Source organism: Humulus lupulus, chromosome X (assembly GCF_963169125.1).
Source record: "Humulus lupulus chromosome X, drHumLupu1.1, whole genome shotgun sequence".
NCBI lineage: Eukaryota > Viridiplantae > Streptophyta > Magnoliopsida > Rosales > Cannabaceae > Humulus > Humulus lupulus.
The window spans coordinates 241,195,530-241,220,068 of NC_084802.1; the positions used below are offsets into that span (position 1 = coordinate 241,195,530).

The 24,539-nt window shown below is 41.4% G+C and overlaps 1 protein-coding gene across 1 annotated transcript; it reads right to left on the reverse strand.

Moving 5' to 3' along the window:
• Positions 1-343: 343 nt before the first annotated feature.
• LOC133807407 (protein HEADING DATE 3A-like) lies at positions 344-24,066 on the reverse strand. The gene is made up of 4 exons (XM_062245725.1): positions 23,855-24,066; positions 23,613-23,674; positions 22,530-22,570; positions 344-810 (listed from the first exon to the last, which is right to left on the reverse strand). The coding sequence occupies exons 1-4, from the start codon at positions 24,050-24,052 to the stop codon at positions 734-736; spliced, it is 378 nt and encodes a 125-aa protein (XP_062101709.1). The 5' UTR covers positions 24,053-24,066; the 3' UTR covers positions 344-733.
• Positions 24,067-24,539: the final 473 nt, after the last annotated feature.

Sequence of the window (24,539 nt, forward strand, 5' to 3'; positions counted from 1 at the left end):
TTATTGGAATCCATTTGGTTTTTGCTGCAGCCAAGAAAGAGAATTCCCTTTATTCAAAGGAAATGAGAATCATTATTGTTTGAATATCATCCGTTTAGCACTCAAATACTGCATTATATAGTTCTCTCACACACTTAAAAAAAAAATTGACAACATTAAAATTAATAATGAGTAATGCTATCGATTATTAGAATGTAAGATATAGGAGGGCGTATCAATAGTAAATATATTGACTATATAAGAGTTCACTACTATTCCAAGTGCAAACATTACATATACATATATATATATATATATAAAGTTTCCTTACGTATATAATTAGCTAGGTAGGTACACCATCCAGCTGAAATACCTACAATAGAGATACAAACACATACACATATTGTAGTGGTTGTTTAAGTCTTGTTCGATCTTAACATATATATATATATATATATATAGAGAGAGAGAGAGAGAGAGAGAGAGAGATAAAGCTTAAATGACATTTTAATAAAGAGCGCTGATGATATTCAGAGTCATCATATATGTTTGATATATATATATATATATAAATGTATGTAATGATATTGATGGCAAGGATCGATGATCTCCTGGTCCTGCCACCGGAGCCACTCTCCCTCTGGCAGTTGAAATAAACGGCAGCAACAGGCAAACTAAGGTTATAAAGCTCAGCAAACTCTTTGGTGTTGAAGTTCTGACGCCACCCCGGCACGAACACCGTTTGTCTTCCCATTTACCGGAACAACACAAACACACATCGATGAATGCCCGCCGTCGGTCGAGGACTCTCGTAGCACACCGCTTCTTGTCCTACATAACACACTCACATATATACATATATGTGTGTGTACGTATATTAATAAAACTATTTATGAATAATAACATGTATACTAATAATAATGGAGTTGTTATTCACTCCTCCGTAGTTCAAGTTCATTATTATGTTTCATTAAAGATTTTTATAAAAGCTAAAATTAATCTTCTGTTATGTAAATCAATAAAAACAGTTTCTTCTATTAATTTTTTATCAAACTTTTTTTTCTAAAGACGGAAATTCTATTTTTTCTTGATCAATATTGGGGTATTTCATATGGTCTCTATTAGAAGTTGCTAGACATTTCTTGAATACTCTAGAATATGCTAGATATTTGTATAATACTTTACTCTAGAATTTTCTAGATATTTGTAGAACTAGATTACTCTAAAATTTCTTATAAGCATTTATAGAAAACTTAACTCTAGAACATTCTAGTTATGCTTGAGTAACAAGAAAATTTGTGTAGTTAATATTCCTTCTTGTAAAAGAAGGATCTAGAACAAGTAATTCTAGCCACAAATGTAAAGTAAGCTAGCCACTATAAATATCTCATCATGGTTAGCAAATGTTGTACCAGAAACAACAAACCATCAATAAAACACTACTACTTTTTACTATCTTATACTCTCTAAAATATAAACATTACTCCTTCAAACCCAAATTTCTTCACTTGTCCATTCAACAACATCAACGATAATATCATAACCCATCATTACTCTGGCCAAAATACTGCTACTACTCATCAAACATTCTAAACTATAACGAATCATCACTATTTTCTATATCCCAAATTCACAAACCATCAGTGGTACCAAAGCCAGGTCGATTCAAACACTGGGCGTAATACTTTCCGCACATCATGACAACAGATTCCAACCGCTCTTCTCTAACTCTTCCAATTTTCCATGGAGACAACTATGATTTTTGGTCCATCAAAATGAGGACCTATTTTCGATCACAAAATCTATGGAAAATTGTTGAGGTTGGATTTACTATTCCGAAAGACACTTCATCTCTCTCGGAAAATCAAAAGAAGGCCCTGGAGGAGAATCAACAAAAGGATTCTCAAGCGTTATTCTGCTTGCAGCAAGCTATGGCAGATGATATATTTCCACGGATTATGGGCTCATCAACTGCGAAAGAAGCATGGGACACGTTGGAGGAGGAGTTCCAAGGAACAGTCAAGGTACGCACTGTTAAACTACAAAAGCTCAGAAGAGATTTTGAAAATCTTAAAATGAAGGATAATAAGACCGCAAAAGATTACTATTCTAGAATTAGAGAAATAGTAAATTGTTGATCCTGATTTTGGTCAACTGACACAGAGTCAGAATATGCTTGATGTGAATGAATGCGTTGAAAAGAACGTAATAGCGAAAAGGATAAGAACACAATATTTTATAGTGGTTCGGCCCCAAGATCTGGTAATAACCTATGTCCACTTAAATTGTTATTGATACGAGAATCAAAGGAGTGATCAAAGAACTAGGGTTCAATGAGTTTCACTAACCTCCAAAGAACAATACAATATTTCTAGTAGAATTACTCTAGTCTCAAATGATTCAAAAGCCAAAAGTATCTTCCTTGAGCTAGCTTTCTCTATTTATAGGCTCAAGGGAGATTACATGAATTTGTTACATATATTATCTCCTAAATAATCGGATACTAGGAGATTGTGGGAGTTAATTTCAGGATATACAGAGATCTTTATTGGAACATCATGCTACATGCGGAACCATCGACCAGACTGGTCGCAGGAAAGACTGGACCGCCTACTGCCTATAATGTGCCTTCTGGTCGATACACTAGCAGAGTTCCTCCAGATGTCAGCCACGTGTCCAGGGATCACTTGCCACATCATCAATGCCAGTTTTTTGGATAACATTTTCCCCCCAAGTTTATTTATTACGAGCAATAAATAAACTTTTGAGTAAACGACCCTTCGGTGACCTCGCCATACGTGTCAGAACCCTTCGTGTGTTCTTGGAAAAAGCAACCTACTCTTGTCTAATCATGACTTTTCGGTTCCCCAGTAATAATTCGACGGCTATCTCGTTTCCCCATACTTCGAAAAAGGGGAAACTGATGATTACACCTTTTTTAATGCCACAGACAAACTTATATAACATCTCCGAAGTTTTTCTTTTTCTTTTTACGCACGCCATTACTCATTCTTGAAACCCTAAAACCAGAGCTTCCATCTTCTCCTAGAGACCGTTCTTCTGCATTTTCAAGACTCAGCCCGAGAGTTCCTTGATCTTCAAAAACTCTTACCAATCTCCACGACCTTCTTTCTGGTAAGTCTTCGAATCTTTATGTTTCGTATTTTTGTAATGCATGCTCCTGTATGTTGACTGTTGAGTTTATTTGCTTCTGGGTTGAGATGTTTGTCAATAGAATGTCTTGTGGGTGAAAAAAGTTACGAGTTAGTTTGATAGTTGAGATCATACTTTTAGGATGTAAAACCGAAGTAAAAATTCGATTTTTAGACCAGCCGAAAAATAAGTTTTTCCTGCCCTAAGGGGAGTTGAAAAAGCTTTTACGAAAAACTTTTTGCTTTCACCCTTTGATCCATTTTTTCAAACTGTTCGTGTGAAATTTTTTTTCTTTTTGCTAAAATGCTGCTGTATAAAAGCTTAACTTTTATACTCAATCAGTGTTATTCTAGAAGGTCTTAAAAAATTCTCTATCCTCACCTCCCCATTCTTTTGTTTGCAGACTTTAATGCCAGATTTGTGGGGAGGTGAACGGCCCATCGACGACGATCTTCTTGCCCAACTGCTCGAAGGCGAAGAACAACCGACCGACCGAATTCACGAGATCCCATTTTCACGATCTTCTCCTAGACTTCGCCCATCTCCTCCTCAAATGGCCCGTTCTAAATCCTTAGGCAAGAAAAGACCCGAGTCCGAAGATAGCCCAAACTCTCCTGCCCAGCCTGATTCCCAGGCTAGGGTTCCCTCGACCAGTGGTCGAGAAAATCCTGCTCCTGACCCTAATATCCAAACTAGAGCCCGCCCTCGCCATCAGAATCTGCCTGATGTCGAGTGGCATCTCTCGCCGCCCAGCCAAGTGACTCCTCGGATGCTTGCCAACTACCTTAAGAAGTATCCTCTCACAGGGGTCAATCTTAAAATTCCGGCTGCAGACCAAAGAGCCAACCTCCCCGGAGGTGTATACAGTGCCTGGTCTCGGTATCACATAGAGGCGGGGGCTACCCTCCCTCTACATCCTTTTTATCAGGGGGTGGCCGACTATTTTGGTGTCGCCCCCTTCCAAATCACTCCAAATAGATATAGAATGTTGGCTGCACTATATATCCTATACAAACTTAAAAAGTGGCCAGAACCTACCCCACATGAGGTCAATTATCTCTTCGACCTCAAGTCCAACCCTCAACAACATGGGACGGGTTTCTTTTATCTTTGTCACCAGGAGACAAACCGGATGTTCTTGAGTGACACCACGCATATATCTAACGTGGGGCAGTACAGCAAGGAGTACTTCCTCACGCCGGACCTGACTAGCAACAACCTGGCCTTCGCAAGAGGAGGTAGGCGCTGCTTTTACTGGTCGATACTTTTTAACAGCAAAATTTCCTTCATCTTTCTTAAAGTACTCTTTGTCTTTCAGGCCCATGGTTACGTCCGACCCCAACACCAGACATGGTGTTGAGGTCCAATGCACTGGCCAGGATGACAGACGCAGAAAAAAGTGTCAAGTCCCTGGTTACTGATGAAAATTTGAGGCTATCTGGCCTCCTGGCTCCTCGCCATGAAACAAGAGGACCTGTGGTTGCCGATGCCACTGCCGAGGGGGTTCCCGAGCAGCAACCCCCTATGTCCCCTCCACGAAGGAGGCCGACGGGGGTTACAATCAGGGAGCCCACGGGTAATCCTTCTGCAGAAAGGCCTTCTGCTCCCCAAGGCAAGGGGAAACAAAAGGCAAAAGAGCCGGTTGTGGACTTGGGGGAATCCTCTTATGAGAACGGTAAAGTTATTTTGCTTTTAAATAGCTTGCCAATTCCCTATCACTTGTTTGACGGGGAGGGAAACTTTACGTATACTCCAAACCTAGGGCCAGACTTCTTCATGCCAGATAGTGAGTGTGTGACTAATAGAGTCAATAGTGTAGCGACCAGTAGTTGTAGCTCGGGTATTAAACTTTGTGACCACTTTTCTGTTTTACCGAGAGTTTTTATTTGCCTTTATCTTATCATTTGCATGTGTTCACTTGTATGCAGATATGGCCACTCCCAATGTCTTCGACTTATACCAAGCTGAGGAGGAAGTTGAAGTTCCTCTGGTTCGGCGAAAGTCGTCCAGGAGGCACAACGGCGAATCGAGCCAAGGACCTCCTGCCAAAAAGAGTCGAACAGAAGATCTTCCCAAGGACGCGCCAACTGGGAAAACTTCTGCCCAGCCTTCGGGTCCTGTTGAGAAGGAAACTCCGCCTGCCCCGACGAATCCTCCGCCCGCAGCTGCCAAAGAACAAACCCAGCGGGACGAAGCTCTTGGGGCTAAACTCTCAAACCGCATCTTACGAGCAGCCAAGGACCGCCTTGCACACATCATAAGGTACGACCGTTGCAAGGATGCCATGGCGGAGGCAAAGAAGATGGGGGTCGACCAAATCCTGAACAGGGCCCTCAATGAAATGGCTAGCCTAAGTGCTTCTTACTTCTTTGGCCTTAGTCTTTTATTCTTCGCAACAGGCGCTAACTTTATCTTTTACCCACAGGCTCTGCTGACTGCAACTGCTGCTCGTACCCGCGCCCAAGCCACCATCGGCCAGGCTCGGGCAAAGGCTATCAAGAGGCACCAGGCGAAAGCTGCTGAGGAGCTTCAGGCTGCAGAGGCCAGGCATGCGAAGGAGTTGGAGGCGATCACCCAGCAGAAGGATGCTGCGGTGACCAAGCTGGCGAAGGTCAAAGCCTTGAAGGCGGCATTGAGGAAGCAGAGGGAGGAGTATCAGGAGGCCAGCCGAGTCCAATATCGAGAATGCAAGAGACTTGGCGAGGAGCTCTAGTCCAAGGACAAGGCCATCGCTACTCTTGAGAGCCAAGTAGAGCAGCTGAAGCTTTCCAATGCCAAAGATTTGGAAAGGTACAAGAACGCGACGCTCCGGTGTTTTTACAACTTTTGGAAAAACAATCAGGGCGCCAACTTCGGTTATCTTTCAGAAGATGTTAGAAATGCGGAGCTGGCCCGCTGCACTGCTCAATTGGCTGAAGAGGAGGCAAGAGCAAGGATCCCTGCTTCCCCAAGCATCGCTGGCAAAGAGGAAGAAGGAGTTGTTGAGGATGCGACCAATCAGAATACTGATAAAGACCCTCCTACTCCTAATGCCTCTTGAGCTTTTACTATTATTTTTTCTTTCTCTAATTACACGACCCACAGGCCGTGATGTAAAGACAATATCTTTTTTTGAATTTAATGCATGGGCAGCAAACTTTCCTTTTATTCGAACAATTACATCCAAGCAGTGATGCTTGCGCTGTAAAAGATTTCCTTATAATGTTATAATATTTTCATTTTCTATAACATTTGTCCGTATGACCGAACTTAGCATAGTACTTTGGCTTGATTTAACAAAATATAAAATTTGAAAAATACTCTAAGTACCTTAGCATGCTTTCACTCATTTTATTCATGTGTTTACATACCTCATGGTACGCTTTGCTATCGAAGTGCCTTATATGCCCCCCAAGTGATCGAGGAGCTTTAGGTCCTTGGTCACTTGCCTTGACCACGACCTGTTCGAACATTTCTGCTCGGTAGGAAACGTAATACTTGTAATACAGCAAAACAACACACGTAATGAACAAATACTTGTAAAAATAAATTTACAAAGGTTGGAAAGAACGACTGGCTGCGCACAGTCCCTTATAATCTCGTATTAAAAATGGACTAAACATGTCTTTACGAGTGATCCTAAAATAGGATCTTACATATATGAGCGATTGGCCATACAACGTGGCTAACCCTCTTTGCAAAACTTGTAAAAAAGTAAAATTTAATACAAGCCAGTTCTTTAAAAAGGATTGTTCACTGATAATACTTCCGCAGGTGTTCTCCATTCCAATATCGTGGAACGAGATATCCGTTTAGGCGTGCAAGTTTGTAGGTGCCCGGATGAAGGAATTCTTCAATCTGGTAAGGTCCTTCCCAATTAGGTCCGAGTACTCCAGCAGTGGGGTCGCGGGTATTTAAGAAAACTCGTCGCAGCACTAAGTCACCGGCGTTGAATTTTCTTTCTTTAACTTTGGTGTTAAAGTATCGAGCGACTTTTTGCTGGTACGCAGCAACTCGGAGTTGGAACTTCTCCCGTATCTCGTCAACTGAGTCTAGGGACTCCATCATTAGTTGGTTGTTCTGGTCCTGGTCGTATGTTACGCATCGATGTGAGGGGGGATCTAACTCGACAGGTAACATAGCCTCATATCCGTAAGCTAAGGAAAATGGGGTATGACCTGTCGCTGTTCGGTGAGACGTTCTATACGACCAGAGGACTTCAGGCAGCTGTTCCAGTCATGCTTCTTTAGCATCTTCAAGCCTCTTCTTTGGGGTATCCTTAAGAGTTTTATTTACGGCCTCGACCTGCCCGTTTGCTTGGGGATGCGCAACTGACGAAAAGCTTTTAATAACTCCGTGCCTTTCGCAGAACTCGGTGAATAAGTCACTATCAAATTGGGTTCTGTTATCTGACACGATCTTTCAGGGCAAACCATACCGGTAAACAATGTTCTTGATGACAAAGTCAAGAACTTTCTTGGTCGTTATGGTAGCGAGCGGTTCAGCTTCGGCCCATTTGGTGAAGTAGTCGACTGCCACAACTGCGTATTTTACTCCACCCTTTCCTATGGATAGGGACCCAATTAAATCTATTCCCCACACCGCAAAAGGCCACGGACTTTGCATCTGTTTCAATTAGTTTGGAGCCGCTCGTGGAATTTTGGAGAACCTTTGACACTTATCGCATTTTCGGACAAACTCCATTGAGTCTTCGTTCATAGTTGGCCAGAAGTAGCCTTGCCTTAGAATTTTCTTTGCCAAACTCTGCCCCCCAGCATGATCTCCGCAGAAGCCTTCATGCACCTCTTTCATGAGTTCCTTAGCTTTTTCTGGCGTAACGCATCTGAGTAGTGGCATTGAATACCCTCTTCGGTACATAACACCATCGACCAATATATACCTAGCGGCCTGCCTTTGTAGAGTTCTGGCTTTGTTTCTATCTGTTGGTAGCACACCGTTCGTCAAATACTCCAAGTAAGGTGCCATCCATGTATCCTCCATTTGAATCTCCATACTGGTCTCGACCGCTTGTATGCTTGGCTCATTCAATCTTTCTACTGGCACAATATTCAAAGTGTCAGCATCCTTCGCGCTCGCGAGTTCGGCTAAGGCGTCTGCGTTTGAATTCTGATCCCGCGATATTTGCTGGAGGGTGTACTTCGTGAACTGGGCTAGCAGGTCTTTTGTTTTATTCAAGTAGGCCACCATCTTTAAGCCTCACGCTTGATATTCCCCTAAAACCTGGTTCACTACCAGCTGTGAATCGCTGTAAATATCAAGCGTCTTTATGCTCATGTCTTTGGCCATTCTCAGTCCAGCGAGGAGGGCTTCATATTCAGCTTCATTATTTGACGCGGTGAAGTCGAATCTAATAGCGCAGTGAAATCGATGCCCTTCCGGCGTTATCAATATCACTCCCGCTCCTGCGTGGGATTCGTTGGACGACCCATCCGTGAATAACTTCCATGAAGGAGCTCTCTCTTCAGGCTCAGGCGCACTAGGCTGTTCGCACTGTTCGCTCTCTGGGAGTTCAGTGAACTCTGCAATAAGGTCAGCCAAGACTTGTCCTTTTACTGCCGTTAGCGGTGAATATGTGATCTCGAACTGCCCTAGTTCGACTGCCCATTTTAATAATCGCCCAGCCGCCTCTGGTTTTTGGAGGACTTGCCGAAGGGGCTAGTCAGTAAAAATTGTGATAGGATGGGCTTGGAAGTAAGGGCGCAGCTTCCTAGAGGCCAGGATTAAGCAATATGCTAACCTTTCAATGGGTGGATATCTCAGTTCTGCCCCGATCAGCCTCTTGCTAACATAGTAGACTGCTTTTTGTACGTCTTCTTCCTTTCGTACTAGGACCGCGCTAGCAGCAACTTCAGTAATCGCCAGGTAAATAAACAAAGTCTCTCCTTCGATTGGCTTTGATAAAATGGGAGGCTGTGCCATATGGGCTTTCAAGGCCTGGAAAGCATGCTCGCAGTCTTCTGTCCACTCAAACTTCTTATTGCCCCTAAGTAGATTGAAAAAAGGGGCGCATTTGTCTGTTGACTTTGAAATAAATCTACTTAGGGCTGCGATTCTCCCGGTTAAACTCTGTACATCTTTGATTCTTTCTGGCGACTTCATGTCGATCAGGGCTTTTATCTTGTCGGGGTTGGCCTCGATTCCTCTTGAATTTACAATGAACCCCAAAAACTTCCCTGATCCAACTCCGAAGGAACATTTGAGAGGATTTAATTTCATCTGGTACTTGTTTAGTACATCAAAACATTCTTGCAAATCCTTCACATGTCCTTCTGCCTTCTTAGACTTTACCCGCATGTCGTCCACATATACCTCCATGTTTACTCCGATCAGCTCTTTAAACATGTGATTGACTAGCCGCTGGTAAGTTGCACCTGCGTTTTTCAGTCCGAAGGGCATTACTTTGTAACAGTATAAGCCCGTATCGTCCAAAAGCTGGTGTGATCCTCGTCAGGGGGATGCATGCTAATCTGATTGTAGCCTGAATATGCATCGATGAATGAGAGGATCTCGTGTCCTGCAGTAGCATCGACCAGCTGGTCGATTCTTGGGAGTGGGAAGCAATCCTTTGGGAAAGCTTTATTGAGGTCTGTAAAATCCACTCAGGTTCGCCATTTGCCGTTAGGCTTGGGAACCAGCACTGGATTGGAGACCCACGACAGATAAAATGCCACCCTGATGAACCCATTTTCCTTTAATCTTTCAACTTCTTCTTTTAAGGCTCTCGACCAATCCTTATCGAGCAGGACATGGCTGATAACTGCAGGGTCTATCCCAGCCATGTCTTTGTGCGACCAGGAAAAAACCTCCTGGTTCTTCCGCAAAAATTCCACCAGTGCGTGCTTCGTGGTTGGCTCTAGTTCTTTTCCGACCTTCACAACTCTGGTCGGGTCTTTTTCATCGAGTTGGACCTCTTCCAGGTCCTCGACGGGTCCAACGTTCTCTTAAAAATCCCCAAAGCAAGGATCTAAGTCTCTATCCTCACTTTGGGTAACACCCTATTTGGTGACTTCATCACCGGATTGGGCTTGTGTATCAACCGCCATCTGCAACCTATCTGACGTAGTGCTCTTTGGTGTTCCCTTTTTCGCCTTCGTGACTGAGGCGTTATAGAACTCCCTGGCTTCCCTCTAGTTCCCCAACACGCGTCCTACCCCTGCGTCCGTTGGGAACTTCATGGCTAAGTGCCACATAGAGGTGACGGCCCGTAGATCAACCAGTATAGGCCTCTCTATGACAGCATTGTACGCCGAAGGACAATCGACTACTACAAAAGTAGCGAGTAATGTCCTGGTAGCCGGCGCTGTACCTGTCGTCACTGGTAGTTTGATTGATCCGGCAGGGGTGAGTCCTTCACCAAAGAAGCCGTATATTGTTTGGTTGCAGGGCTCCAGGTCCTTAACGGACAATTTCATGCGTTCCAGCGAAGATTTATACAGGATATTCACTGAACTTCCTGTATCGACCAGCACTCTCTTTACCATCATGTTGGCCATTTGGATGTCCACGACCAGCAGATCGGAATGTGGGAACCGGACGTGTTGGGCATCGCTATCAGAGAAGGTTATTTCGCCCTCCTCTGATCGAGCCTTTTTTGGCGCGCGGTCTTCCACAGTCATCATCTCGATGTCCTGGTCATGGCGCAGAGTCCGAGCGTATCGTTCCCTGGCCTTTCCGTTATTTCCCGCGAGGTGCGGGCCTCCACAAATGGTTAAGAGTGTGCCAGTCACAGGGGCAGGCTGCAAAGGTGGCGAGCGTTGGCGCGTGGGCGCTTGCTCGTTGCTACCCGGAGCTTCTCGTTGGGAATTTCCCGAGGCCCGTACGTATCTTCTCAAGTGTCCTTGTCTAATAAGGAACTCGATTTCGTCTTTCAACTGGTTGCATTCGTTGGTGTCATGTCCGTAGTCGTTATGATAACGACAGAACTTGGAAGTGTCTCTTTTCGAAATATCCTTTCAAATGGGGCCAGGCTTCTTATAAGGCACACTGGAACTCGTGACCTGATAAACCTCTCCCCGAGACTCAACTAGGGCAGTGTAGTTAGTGAACCGAGGTTCATAACGATTACCCTTGGCTCATTTGTTGTCGGAGGTGGAAGGCTCATTGTGTGGCCGTTTTCCACCATTCTTGCCATTGTTGTTATCGTTCCCGTTGCCTTTGCCTTTAGGTTTGTGCCCATTGGTGGCTTTGGCGGGCTCGGCTGCTTTCTTATCCTTGCCTGAGGGCTTTCCATCGTCGGTAATGGCATCTTCGAGCTTGATGTAACGATCAGCCCGGTCCAAGAATTCCTGGGTAGTTCTAACCCCATCTTTGTGAAGGCTCTTCCAAAGGGGGGAACGACGCCTAACCCCTGCGGTTATGGCCATCATTTTTCCTTCGTCCCCCACCGTTTTTGCTCCAGCTACTGCTCGCATAAAGCGCTGGATGTAGTCTTTCAGAGATTCTCCATCCTGCTGGCGAATTTCAACAAGCTGGTTTGCCTCGGTCAGATGCACACGACCTGCATAGAACTATCCATAAAACTCCCTTACGAACATCTCCCAGGAAACTATGCTCGCAGGAGGGAACTTAAAAAACCACTCCTACGCGGCCTTAGAAAGTGTCGCAGGGAAGATCCTGCACCGAGCGTCTTTGAACACTTTCTGAATGTCCATCTGTATCTCAAACTTATTGACGTGAGATACCGGGTCACCGTACCCATCAAAATTTGGTAGTGTAGGCATTTTAAACTTGCTAGGAGTCTATGCCATAGCTATCCTCTGAACTAAAGGAGTGCCTTTCCTCCTATCGTGGTCGATGTAAGATGTCCTTCCCCTGACCAGTTGTTGCACCGCCTGGTTGAGGGCATCTTTCTGGGCCTGTACAGCGACAGGAATCGCTGTGGCCTCTGTCGCTGGGGGGACGTTCTCGCCATGCCGCTCATGGCGATCGTTGAGTACATCTCTCAAATCCTCGTCTTTTCTCCGCTGCTCGCTACCCCCGAGCCGATTGAAGACATTATTCTGTCCGAATTGCCCCCCAGCGTCCCGTCTGCCGGGTTAGTCATCCTGAGGTGGTTGATTCCTGTTTCCACCTCTTTCGGCATTCCTCCGACCGGCACTTCCTCTGCCGGAGTCGGCTTCATTATACCCATGGCCATCTCTGAATCTTGATTGGCTATGGTGGGATCGACTGTTCCCTCGATTTCCATCCCGGGCTGAAACGTCCCGAACGTTAGAGGGTGGCCTGCGCTGGTCGTTGTGTCCCCGTGCATTATCATGCCGTGGGAGACCCCGGGCCGCAGAGCCTAACTCTGATTTCCTCCTGTTACTAGGAGGACTTTGACCTCTGTTCGGTAGGTTCGGCTCGTCGCCCCTATGGCGTCTAGGACTACGAGGTTGATGCCCGGCCCTATTCTGCCTCTGATGCGGGGGATTGCCGCAACCAGCTTGGGATGGAGGCTGTGCTTCAGGGTCTAGTGGGACATCGTCATGGTGCACCTGAGGCTACTTGGGCCTTTGTGGGCTCGAGGGTTGGATAGGCAGACTTGGATTGGGACCCCTTTGGGGAGGCTCATTTGCTGGTTGATCAGGCTGCGAGGCAGGTGCAGCCTGATTCCTAGTCAATTGCAAGGCTGCCTTGAGGGCTGCCATGGCTTCGTTCCAGCAGCGGTCCATCTCCGCCTGCCTTTCGCTTAACTCCGCGCGCTGCCATTCAATCTCCTACCACTGCCGCGCCATGATTTCGGCAGCACTTTCTTGGTTGGCTTTCAGATTGGCCAGCTCTTCATGCAACGCCCCCAGAGTACTCTTCAGCGTCGCGTCATCCATTTCTTCCTCCTCAAAGTCCAAATGTGGCTCATCCTCAGCTACGCTTGCAGGAGGAGACGGGTTTGACGGTGCAGCAGCGGCCGCCTGTCCAGTTTTCCTTGCAGTTTTCGCCATTGGTTTTCTCAACTGTGACAAATCAAGCTCTCAATGAAAGCACCAGAATGTTGACCCTGATTTTGGTCAACTGACACGGAGTCAGAATATGCTTGATGTGAATGAATGTGTTGAAAAGAACGTAATAGCGAAAAGGATAAGAACACGATATTTTATAGTGGTTCGGCCCCAAGATCTGGTAATAACCTACGTCCACTTAGATTATTATTGATACGAGAATCAAAGGAGTGATCAAAGAACTAGGGTTCAATGAGTTTCACTAACCTCTGAAGAACAATACAATATTTCTAGTAGAATTACTCTAGTCTCAAATGATTCAAAAGCCAAAAGTCCCTTCCTTGAGCTATCTTTCTCTATTTATAGGCTCAAGGGAGATTACATGAATTTGTTACAGATATTATCTCCTAAATAATCGGATACTAGGAGATTGTGGGAGTTAATTTTGGGATATACAGAGATCTTTATTGGAACATCATGTTGCATGCGGAACCATCGACTAGATTGGTCGTAGGAAAGACTGGACCGCCTACTGCCTATAATGTGCCTTCTGGTCGATACACTAGCAGAGTTCCTCCAGATGTCAGCCACGTGTCCAGGGATCACTTGCCACGTCATCAATGCCATTTTTTTGGATAACATAAATAAAATGGGAGCCTATGGGAAAATAATTTATGACAAGAAAATAGTAGAAAAAATACTAATTTCTTGTACAGAAAAATATGATGCAATAATCTCTGTGATAGAAGAAACAAAAGATTTAGAAACTCTATCACCAACTGAATTAATGGGCTCTCTTGAAGCATACGAAAGTAGGAGAGAAAGGCATAATGAAATTCGACTAAAAATGCCTTTTAGTCTAAAATTAATTTGCGGTCCAAAAATCTAAAGCTGATGGGAGAAAATCACTAGAAAATTTTTAAAGTAGGAGTTATCAAGAAAAACAAAAAGAAAATAACGACAAGTATTCTCCATGTGACATTTGTAAAAGAAAAAGTCACTTGGAGAAAGACTGTTGGTTTAAAGGAAAACCTCAGTGCCAAAATTGTAAAAAATTTGGCCACACTAAAAAAACTTGTCATTTTAAGAAATCCCATCAAGCTAATTTTTTAGAAGAGAAAAATGATGAAAATAATCTCTTCTATGTGTGCCAAGCTGCATCAGAAGAAAAACATACTTGGTATCTTGATAGTGGTTGCAGTAATCACATGACAAAAAATGAAAGCATCTTTTGTAGCCTTGATAAATCCAAGACTAGAGTCAAGATTGGTAATGGTGACTTTATGGAAGTAGTTGGAAAAGGCACCATTGCCATTGACACCAAAAAAGGCAAGAGATACATCAATGATGTACTCTTGGTACCCAGCATCGATCAGAACCTACTCAAAGTAGGACAAATGATTAAAAAAGGGTACTCTTTGCATTTTGAAGGAGATTCTTGCATAATCTATGACAAGCAAGATAAATCCTTTCAGATTGCAAAGATAAAAATGAAAGAAAATAGATGCTTTCCTTTACAATGGAGATACACAAGCAATGTCGCAATGCAAGCACAAGCAGATGAATTGTGGCTATGGCATAGAAGGTTCGGACATTTCAATTTCCACGGGCTAAAGATCCTCCAGCAGAAGAATATGATGCGAGATCTCCCACCAATCAAGGAGCTCAACACAGTCTGTGAAGGGTGCATGCTCGGGAAGCAACATCGACAACCTTTTCCATCTGGCAAAGCTTGGAGAGCCAAAGAGCCACTTGAGTTAATCCACACAGACGTTTGCGGGCCTATGCATACTCCATCAAATGATCAAAATAGGTACTTCATTCTCTTTATCAACGACTTTACTAGAATGACATGGGTTTATTTTTTGCGACAAAAATCGCAAGTTTTCGATATTTTCAAGAAATTCAAAACCCGTGTCGAAAAGCACAGTGGTCGCAACATCAAGACAATAAGAAGTGACAGAGGCAAAGAATACACTTCTAACGAGTTCAACAAGTTCTGTGAAGAAGAAGGCATGGAGCATCAACTCACAGTTGGATACGCACCAGAACAAAACGGCGTGTCTGAAAGAAAAAACATAACTGTTATGGAGACAGCAAGAGCTATGCTCATGGAGAAAGGTCTTCCAAAAAGATTTTGGGCAGAGGCAGTAAGCACTGCAGTATACTTGCTCAACAGATGTCCAACCAAAGCTATGCAAGATAAGACACCGATTGGAGCTTGGAGTGGATGAAAACCATAAGCAAAGCATCTCAAAGTATTCGGCTGCATATGCTACTCACATATTCCAAAAGAGAAAAGAGGCAAGCTAGATGAGAAGACTGAGAAAGGAAATTTCTTAGGCTATAGTACTCAATCAAAAGGTTATCGAGTCTATAGCTTAGGAACGAAGAAGCTCATAATTAGCTGAGACGTACAACTCAATGAAGATGCGACATACAATTGGGAGACAAAAGAAGTTGAAAGAAGGGCTGTCAACATTCCTCTATTGTCGAGACAAGAACTTGATCAAAATGATGTTCCAACTTAACCAACCATGGAGGAAATGACACAAGTCATAGAATCCCCGCCAGACTCACCACCACTGCGAACAAGATCATGAGCAGAGATCTACGAGACATGCAACTTAGCGCTTATGGAGCCAGAAAGCTTCGAAGCAGCTCAACAACAAGAAGTATGGAGAAAAGCCATGAATGAAGAAATAAAGATGATTGAGAAGAATGAAACATGGGAGCTTGTAGATCTTCCGCAAGACAAAGACACTATAGGAGTCAAGTGGGTTTACAAGACAAAGCTCAACCCAGACGTCTCGATTCAAAAGCATAAAGCAAGGTTAGTCGCTAAAGGATACTCACAACAACATGGAGTAGACTACAATGAGACATTTCCTCCAGTTGTATGACTGGACACAATAAGGGCCTTAATTTCTCTAGCTGCACAAAAGAAATGGCAGATTTTTCATCTAGATGTAAAGTCGGCATTCCTCAACGACTACCTTGATGAAGAAATATATGTAGAGCAACCTCAAGGGTTTGTGATGCAAGGACAAGAAGACAAAGTTCTCAGATTAGAAAAGGCTTTATACGGCCTGAAGCAAGCTCCCCAAGCCTAGTACAACAGGAATGATAGCTACTTCACTGAACAAGGATTCAGAAGGAGCAAAAGTGAGCCAACACTCCACATCATAACTCAAAAAGAAGTATACAGAGACACTATTGAAGAAGTTCAAAATGGAGGGATGTAAGACAGTATCAACTCCACTAGACAACAAAAAAGCTTTTAAGAAAGAGGATGGCTCACCAAAAGCAGATGAATCGAAGTTTCAAAGTTTAATTGGCAGCTTACTCTATCTGACAGCTACAAGACCAGACATTATGTATGCAGTCAGTCTCCTATCAAGATTCATGCACGGTCCAAGTCAAGTTCACTACGGAGCAGCCAAGAGAGTCCTTAGATACTTGCAAGGGACAAAGAACTACGGAATATGGTATGGAGTCACGCAAGAGTCAAAACTCATTGGCAACATAGACAGTGACTGGGTAGGATCAGTTGACGACATGAAAAGTACATCAGGATATGCTTTCACAATTGGATCATGGATATTTTCCTGGGCATCAAAGAAACAAGCGAAAATTGCACAATCATCAGCTGAAGCAGAGTATATTGCTGCAGCAATGACTACAAGCCAAGCTATATGGCTAAAAAAAATACTTGAAGACATGTTAGAATCACCAGACGAAGCTACAAAGATCTACTGCGATGGCAAATCAGCTATTGCAATGGCCAAAAATCCCATATTTCACAGCAGAACGAAGCATATAAGCATCAAGTATCATTTCATCAGAGAAGCTGAAACAAACAAAGAAATAGAACTCAAGCAGTGCAAGACTAAAGAACAGTTAGCAGATATATTCACAAAGGCACTACCAAGAGGAAAGTTCGAGCTACTACGAGACATGATTGGAGTTACTGAAATGTGTACCAAGGAGGAGTATTAGAAGTTGCTACACATTTCTTGAATACTCTAGAATATGCTAGACATTTGTAGAATACTTACTTTAGAATTTTCTAGATATTTGTATAACTAGATTACTCTAGAATTTCTTATAAGCATTTCTAGAAAACTTAAGTCTAGAACATTCTAGTTATGCTGGAGAAACAAGAAAATTTGTGTGGTTAATATTCTTTCTAATAAAAGAAGGATCTAGAACAAGTAATTCTAGCCACAAATGTAAAGTAAGCGAGCCACTATAAATACCCCATCATGGTTAGCAAAATGGTGTACTAGAAACAACAAACCATCAGTAAAATTCTACTACTTTCTACTATCTTATACTCTCTAAAACATAAACCTTACTCCGCTAAACCCAAATTTCTTCACTTGTCCACTCAAAAACATCAACGATAATATCATAACCCATCATTACTCTGGCCAATACTACTACTACTCATCAAACATTCTAAACTAAAACAAATCATCACTATTTTCTCTATCCCAAATTCACAAACCATCAGTCTCCAACCCAACTGCAGTATAGCATTATATTAGATTTTCTTGTATAGTATATTTTTATATGGTGTTATGTTAGATATGGAATTGTCTTTACATATACATATATAAAATTTTAAAAAAGTTAATGTTAAATATAATAACTATATATAATAGTATGATAAAATACAGTACAATACGCACCCTAAAGGCCCAGTCATAACGACCTAAATGAGATAACAGAGTTTTGAAAACAGTACTGAGAAATATGGAGCCGAATTTGTAACGACCCAAAATCGCTATTAAGGCTTAAGGGCCTTGATTAGTGTGTCAGGAGGGCATGTTGGAATTTATGTGTGATTTTATGAGTTAAATGCATGGTTATGATTTAAAGCATGTTATTTGACTAATTGTTTATCTGAGATGCATGACTATGTGTATTAGTATGCATGTAGGCCCTGATTGTGTTTGAAGGGCATAATTGTAATTTTAGCCCGCTGAGGGCATATATGTGATAATTGTATTCCGTGATTTATACCACGTGAGTGTGGTGGTATTATTGTGATGCACGTGCCGAGACGGTCCTAGAGAGCAGATTAACTTAAGAGTCACAACGGGAATTCTATAGCCGGCTCGGGAGGAGCCTAGGGGTACCTCGGGAATTCTATGGTTAAGTAGAGAATTAACGGTTAATGGTTATTGGTGATTTAGTAACTTGGGTAACCATTAGTTACTGCTGTGGGTAACAAGTTTAGTTGGAAAATGGTAGAATTGAAATATTAGTGAAAGGACTAGAGTACCCTTGAGGAATTAGTTGAGAAAGGATCATTTGGAGGGGTAGCATGGTCATTTGGCAAGGGTAATAGGCAATTCTCACCTGGGTTTTAGTGGGTCACGGTTTGGGTATTTAGGGTCATTTGATGCCTTGATAAAATTGGAAGAGAAGGAGAAGAAAGGAGAAGAGGTGTAGATGGGGCTGAAGTTTTGAGACCTAGGAGGAGATTCAAAGGGATTTGAAGCAACCAAAAACCAGATTTGAGCTAGGACTACTCAAGGTAAGATTTATATTCTGTTATTTCTTGGGTTCAAGGTTGATTTCTCAAAGTTTTAGTGTGGAATTTAAAGATAGGATGGTTGGTTTAAAGTTTGAGGAATTTGAAACTCTAGATGAGATTTTTAAGTGTGATTGTGTTATGATCTTGATGCTAATGTTTATAGGTTGTTAAAGGGTTTATTTGGGGTCTTGAAATGATTTTGGGGGTTTAGGTTTTGTTTGGGATGATTTGGAGAGGTTGAAGTTTGGAAAAAAACGAAAGTGGAAACCCAGAATTCTGGGTTCGCGATGGGGCGTCGCGGCCCTGTTCTTGGGCGCCGCGGTGCGAGGCTGTGTCCAGGCGAGGGTGGCTTTCTGTCTTGCTGGGCGCCGTGGCGCTATGGGGCAGCGCCACGACGCTAGGCCATTTTCAGGGCACCAAAAGTTGCATTTTTGAGCTTTCGCTCCGGGGGTTCGGGGGATATTTCCGATGAATTGTTGTTGGGATTTGGGAGTCCCGAGAGTGTGGGATTGGTCCCGGGAAGCGGTTTTTGATTTGATTAGTGTTGAGGAATATTTCTTGTGTGTTGTGACTAGGTTATTGGAGAGGCTCGTGCTTGAGGACCGTGCTCGCGGCTTTAGTGCATCAGGAGGCTCGGAATACAGGTAAGAAAATTATAACACCCGTAGGATAGGGCATGGGCCCATAGTGTGATTGCGGGGCACGGCCCTATATTGCATGTTGCATGATGAGGTGATTTCCGGGCGCGGCCCTATATTGCATTACATGTTAGGGTGCAGATTTAAATGAATTGTTATTTGTTTGAATGTTGTTTGATTTATGCTATATATGATTATAGTGGAATGAACGGCTATGGCCGAGGGCGGCAAGGCCGAGAACGGCAGCGGGGCCGGAAGTAACACTTAGCACATGGGATGCTTATGGTCAGGGCAGGGCCCGGGACCCAGAGGATATGTGTGAGATCCTTGCGGTGAGGACCGAGACCCCAGGCTGCGGTAGGGGTTTTGGGGCGGCAGGGCCGTGTTTGCTTAGTCTAATGGTTGACTTGTTTATCTGTGAATTATCTGATATGATAAACTGTATAGATTGCATATGTTATGTGCTGCTTGAGTTTTCTTGCTGGGCTTCGGCTCACGGGTGCTCTGTGTTGCAGGTAAGGGCAATGTCTGAGTCAACCAACCATGAGTACGAAGAGCGTGAAGCGACGCGTACATGTTTGGCCTGCCCGACTGCTTTGGTTGGGGGTTTATTCGAAAATGGCTGTAATAATCTATGTTTTTTATAACTGATCAATTGTAAACTTATTTTAAGAAGTAAATAGTTTTCAAGCCTTATTTTGGGATCCCAAATGTTTAATACTAGAAGTTTTATTGAAACAACGCATTTCTCTAAGATTACAGCCTTAACTTTTAATTAGTCACACTTTTGTCTCAAAACCTCGGTTAGCGAGTTCATTGCACACTATTTTGTCTTAAAACTCACTTAGTAACGGCTCTAAGGAAGTAGGGCGTTACAGAATTGGATTATCCTAGCTAGTGTTCTAAAGTAGCTGTAGTAATTAATTGGGGCAAGTCCACGGCGATGTTTTCACGACATGTACAGTTCTTATGGCTATTTCTCATAATGGCCGGACTTAGGTTCTTAAGGGATTAGCGGTACTTAAAAACCAATCTGGTTGCTTAGCTCTAAATGTGGCTCAAGGAATGGACAACGACACTGCTACAAAAAATGTTTTATATAAGTTTTAGGATTTGCAAGGCGTGAGTTCTCTATTTGACAGCCTTAAAAACTAAGGTTTTTTTAAACTCGCGTTGCGAATCCTGAAAAGTTTTATTTTTTACTTTTGAAAAATTAATTGGTGGATTTTGAAACCCAAAGCACAGTGGTGGTCGGCAACGACGGGCCTCAGGCGACGACGGTAGCGCCACCTTTCAAAGGTGGTGGTTTGGAAAACAAACTACTGGGTTTTAAAGCCTAAGCCAAGGGAAATGTCGTGGTGGTCATGGTTTAGTTTGAAATGGCTCAAAAAAGCTCGGATCTACGGTTGAAGGTTCGGAAATCACCATGGATTCTGACGAGTATTGACTTCAAATTTTAGTGACCATTGAGTTTGATTTTTTAGTGGGTTTTGAAGCCCAAGAAGCAAGGAGTATGGTGGTGGTGGTGGTTCAGCTCATGGTGGCTCGAGGTGGCGGGAAAGTGCTCGAAAAGTTTGGGAGATACCCATTAACGACATAACTTTGAGTGCCCGTTGAGGGCCTTAGGTCGCGCGTGAGGTGTCAATCTTTGGGGGTTGGGGGTTTCGAGGGACGGCGCGTCGACTGGTGTGGTGCGTGGCGGTGACCGGTGATGGGAGGGCGGTCGTTCGGTCTTGGCAGAGACAACACAAGGAGAGAGAGAGAGAGAGAGAAATGAGCTGAGTGGTTTTTTTTAATAAATAATAATAAAATTTTTGTTAAAAAAATTATTCAAACTTTTAGGACACACATAAGCTTTTAGGGCTCGCACTGCATGTCCTAAAAGAAATTCTATAAGGACTCTCAATGCGTCCACTAAAAAGTCCATGAACTTTTGTTAAAAAAAAAATCAAATTTTTAGGACACATTAGTTTTTTGGGCTCGCATTGCGTGTCCTAAAAAAATATTCTTTAAGGACTCTTAATGAATATCCTAAAAAGTCTAGAAGCTGTTATTAGAGTTCGCATCAAGGTGAGTGCCGTAAAAACATGTTTTTATAGTAGTGCGAAGAGCTAAAGTTTCATGAGGATCGAGGAATACTATTTTGCTAGACAACAATGGACGAGTGAGAGAGAGCCAGGAGAGAAGATTGATAATTGATGTGTTGTGATATTTGAATGATGGGAAAGAATAAAATAATAGTGATCACGAGCAGGGTTTATAGGATTCGGGTTCGGGATGTTTTCTTTGTTTTCATTATTTTTAAAAGTTAGTTTTATTTTAAGTAATTGTAATCACTTTAAAAAAAAAGTTAATTATAAAATAAAATACAAAAAGTTTCAATAAAAAAAATAGTTCTACAAATTTTGTAGTCAAGATTTTTTTAATTAAAATACTAATTTGTTTTCTAAAAATGATCGAAATTAAATCAATTAATAAGTTTATTTAAATTGATAGAACAAAATGATAATTTCTCTCTAATAATAACCTTGACTTAGTTGGTTAATTTTTGGTGGAGTCTTACTATTATATAAGTAATTACTTATGGACCAAACCTGAATGAACATTAGCTATATATAAATATATATATTTATACGGAGTTTAGACTGCACTCCTTTCCTTCTTTTTTTTTTTTTTTTTTTTTGCATATTTTACAATTTTTGAGAAAATTTTAATTATTTATGATATCAAAAATAAGATTCAAATAATTTATTGTACAAGTAACTATTTTATTTATACATGTGTAAAAAATAACCACAAATATATAATCTCACATAAAAAAAAATTAGAACGATAACTATTTACATGATGAAAATATCCTAAACCACAAAATTTTCCAATATATATATATATATATATATATATATATAGTGGTAGAGAGCAAGGTGTTCCTTAATTTGGAGTTGGTAGGTAGGGACAAAATAAGACTACAGACAGGACTATATCATTTATCATCTTTTCTTTATTTGTTCGATTTCCTTTTTATTAATTATCATTATTCAACAACAAAATTGTTGTTTTATAATTGTTACAAGGTTAGATTAATTAATAAAGATTTTCTTATACTTATATATTTGCATGCGTACATGAAACATGGCGTCTTGCACACGCGCGTACTCAAAATGACTTAGTGTGCGAGTCTTATTAAAAAAACTCATCTTAATATAATATATTTGAATAACAATTTCCAGTCTACTATTAATGTTAAAACATATAATTAAAACAGAAAAAGGGTACGGTCACAAACAAACGACTTACCGAAGGTTGCCCCGGTAGTTCCAGGAATATCAGTCAGCAACCTGAAATTAAAATTACAAAAAGAAAAAGAAGTTATTTTTTCTACTTTTAAATAATAATCAATAGAGTAAAATCACTGTTACAAATTTATATAACTACAACTTTGATCAATCATAAGCATAAAAAAAAAAATTCTTATTTAAAAAATAATATAGTCTGCAACAGAATAAAATAAGTTAAAATTTTAATTGAATCTCAAATTTAAGATACGTTATACTTGGGAAAAACTTAGACATACAAAGCGACAGAGGGACAGAGAGAGACTACTAATATATTCATTGTTGCCAGCCGTCGATCGTCGACGATGACACATTAATTTCTCAAAACCTTTATAACCTGACGTGGCAATTTTAATGGTGGGACAAGGCTGGCACAGGATAACTGATTCCATATATATATGATACCCACAGCCCCATCTCATCATCATTAAAATTCTCAACTTCGAATGCACATTCTTCAATTCAATGTTTTGACATTATTCCTACCTATCCATCCTCCCAAAATTTCATTAACTTTTGTAATTCATGCTACTGCTAACGTTGCTGACAGTGATAATTCTCAAAAAATTGAAAACGATTCATGATAAGAGAGTCACTTGTTATTCTTACTAAAATAAGGTAACATATACATATATAATACCTTTTTCTGTATGTTTCGAAAATGAATTTCGTGGCTTAAACAGAAGAAGAATTTTTTTGAGGATAGTTAGGAATCTGTAAATATTATATTGAAACTAATTATAGCAAAAAAGTGTTGAGCAGTAAAGTGTAAGATAAAATCTATATAGTACAAGACATGGTGTATGCACAGACAGAATATTATATATATATGTGTGTGTATTATGTGAGATTTGGATAAAAATTTAATATAAGAAGAAAAATGTGTGCTTCGAGTTTTCTCACCATCTAATATCTACTTTTCTAACCGAAGTGCATGTACTTAAATAAACTGATTATGATGAAACATCATCCACCTTACTTTCTTTGATATATATATATATATATATATGTGTGTACGTATATACGATAGAGTGTAATTAATTACCAATGCAAATATTCCGTTAGATTGGGGTCACTTGAGCTAGGAGCATCCGGATCAATCATAACCTGAAATAAGTTTTGAAGAGTGAGTCATATATGATTACATGATGAAGAAACTTGCGCGGTACGTACGTGTCATACATCTATAATACGTACGTAACCAAGATCACAGGTTATACATATTACACATATATATAATATATATATATATAAATTAGAAATGATGACGGCGATGATCGAGCATACCAAAGTGTAAAAGGTCCTTAGGTCTTGCCCACCAATGTCGACCCGAGGTTGGTTGGCAATTTGGGAAGGTTTAAGCTCACAACCATTGTTGACCTCCTTAGTACCATAAAATACTCTAAGAGAGACAGAGCTTGTAAAAGGGTCCAAAACATCTCCTATAACCCTACCAACCACAAGAGAGTCCCTATCTCTGGGCATGGTCAGGTTTCCAACAGACAACAAAATATAAAAGTAAAGAAAAATGTTGAGCACAAAACAAAACTACAACTACTAATGCTACTCCAAGTTGAGAGAATCCCAGTTTTCGTGGTTCTCATTCAACCGGGACGATGTCTATTTATATTATTGTTATTATACTTTTTTATCCTTTATCTTTTATTTTCTCCCGTTCACATCACTAGATTCTGCCTTCTTTTCGAGTATCGATGATTCTTAGCAAATTCCTTGTATTTTTTTTTTATAACAAATGTTAAAAAAATATTTGTGATGATGCCTTCTTCCTCTTTCAGACAAACTGTAAAGTAGTGGACCATATTTTTATTCGAATTCATCAGTTTAATGCAAATGTCGGTCCAAAGATACACCTTTTTCTTTTTTTACAAAAGTCCCACGGAAATTAATTTTGAAAAATGGTACTCATCAAAATTTACTAAACACACGCACGACTGTTATATTCATTACACTA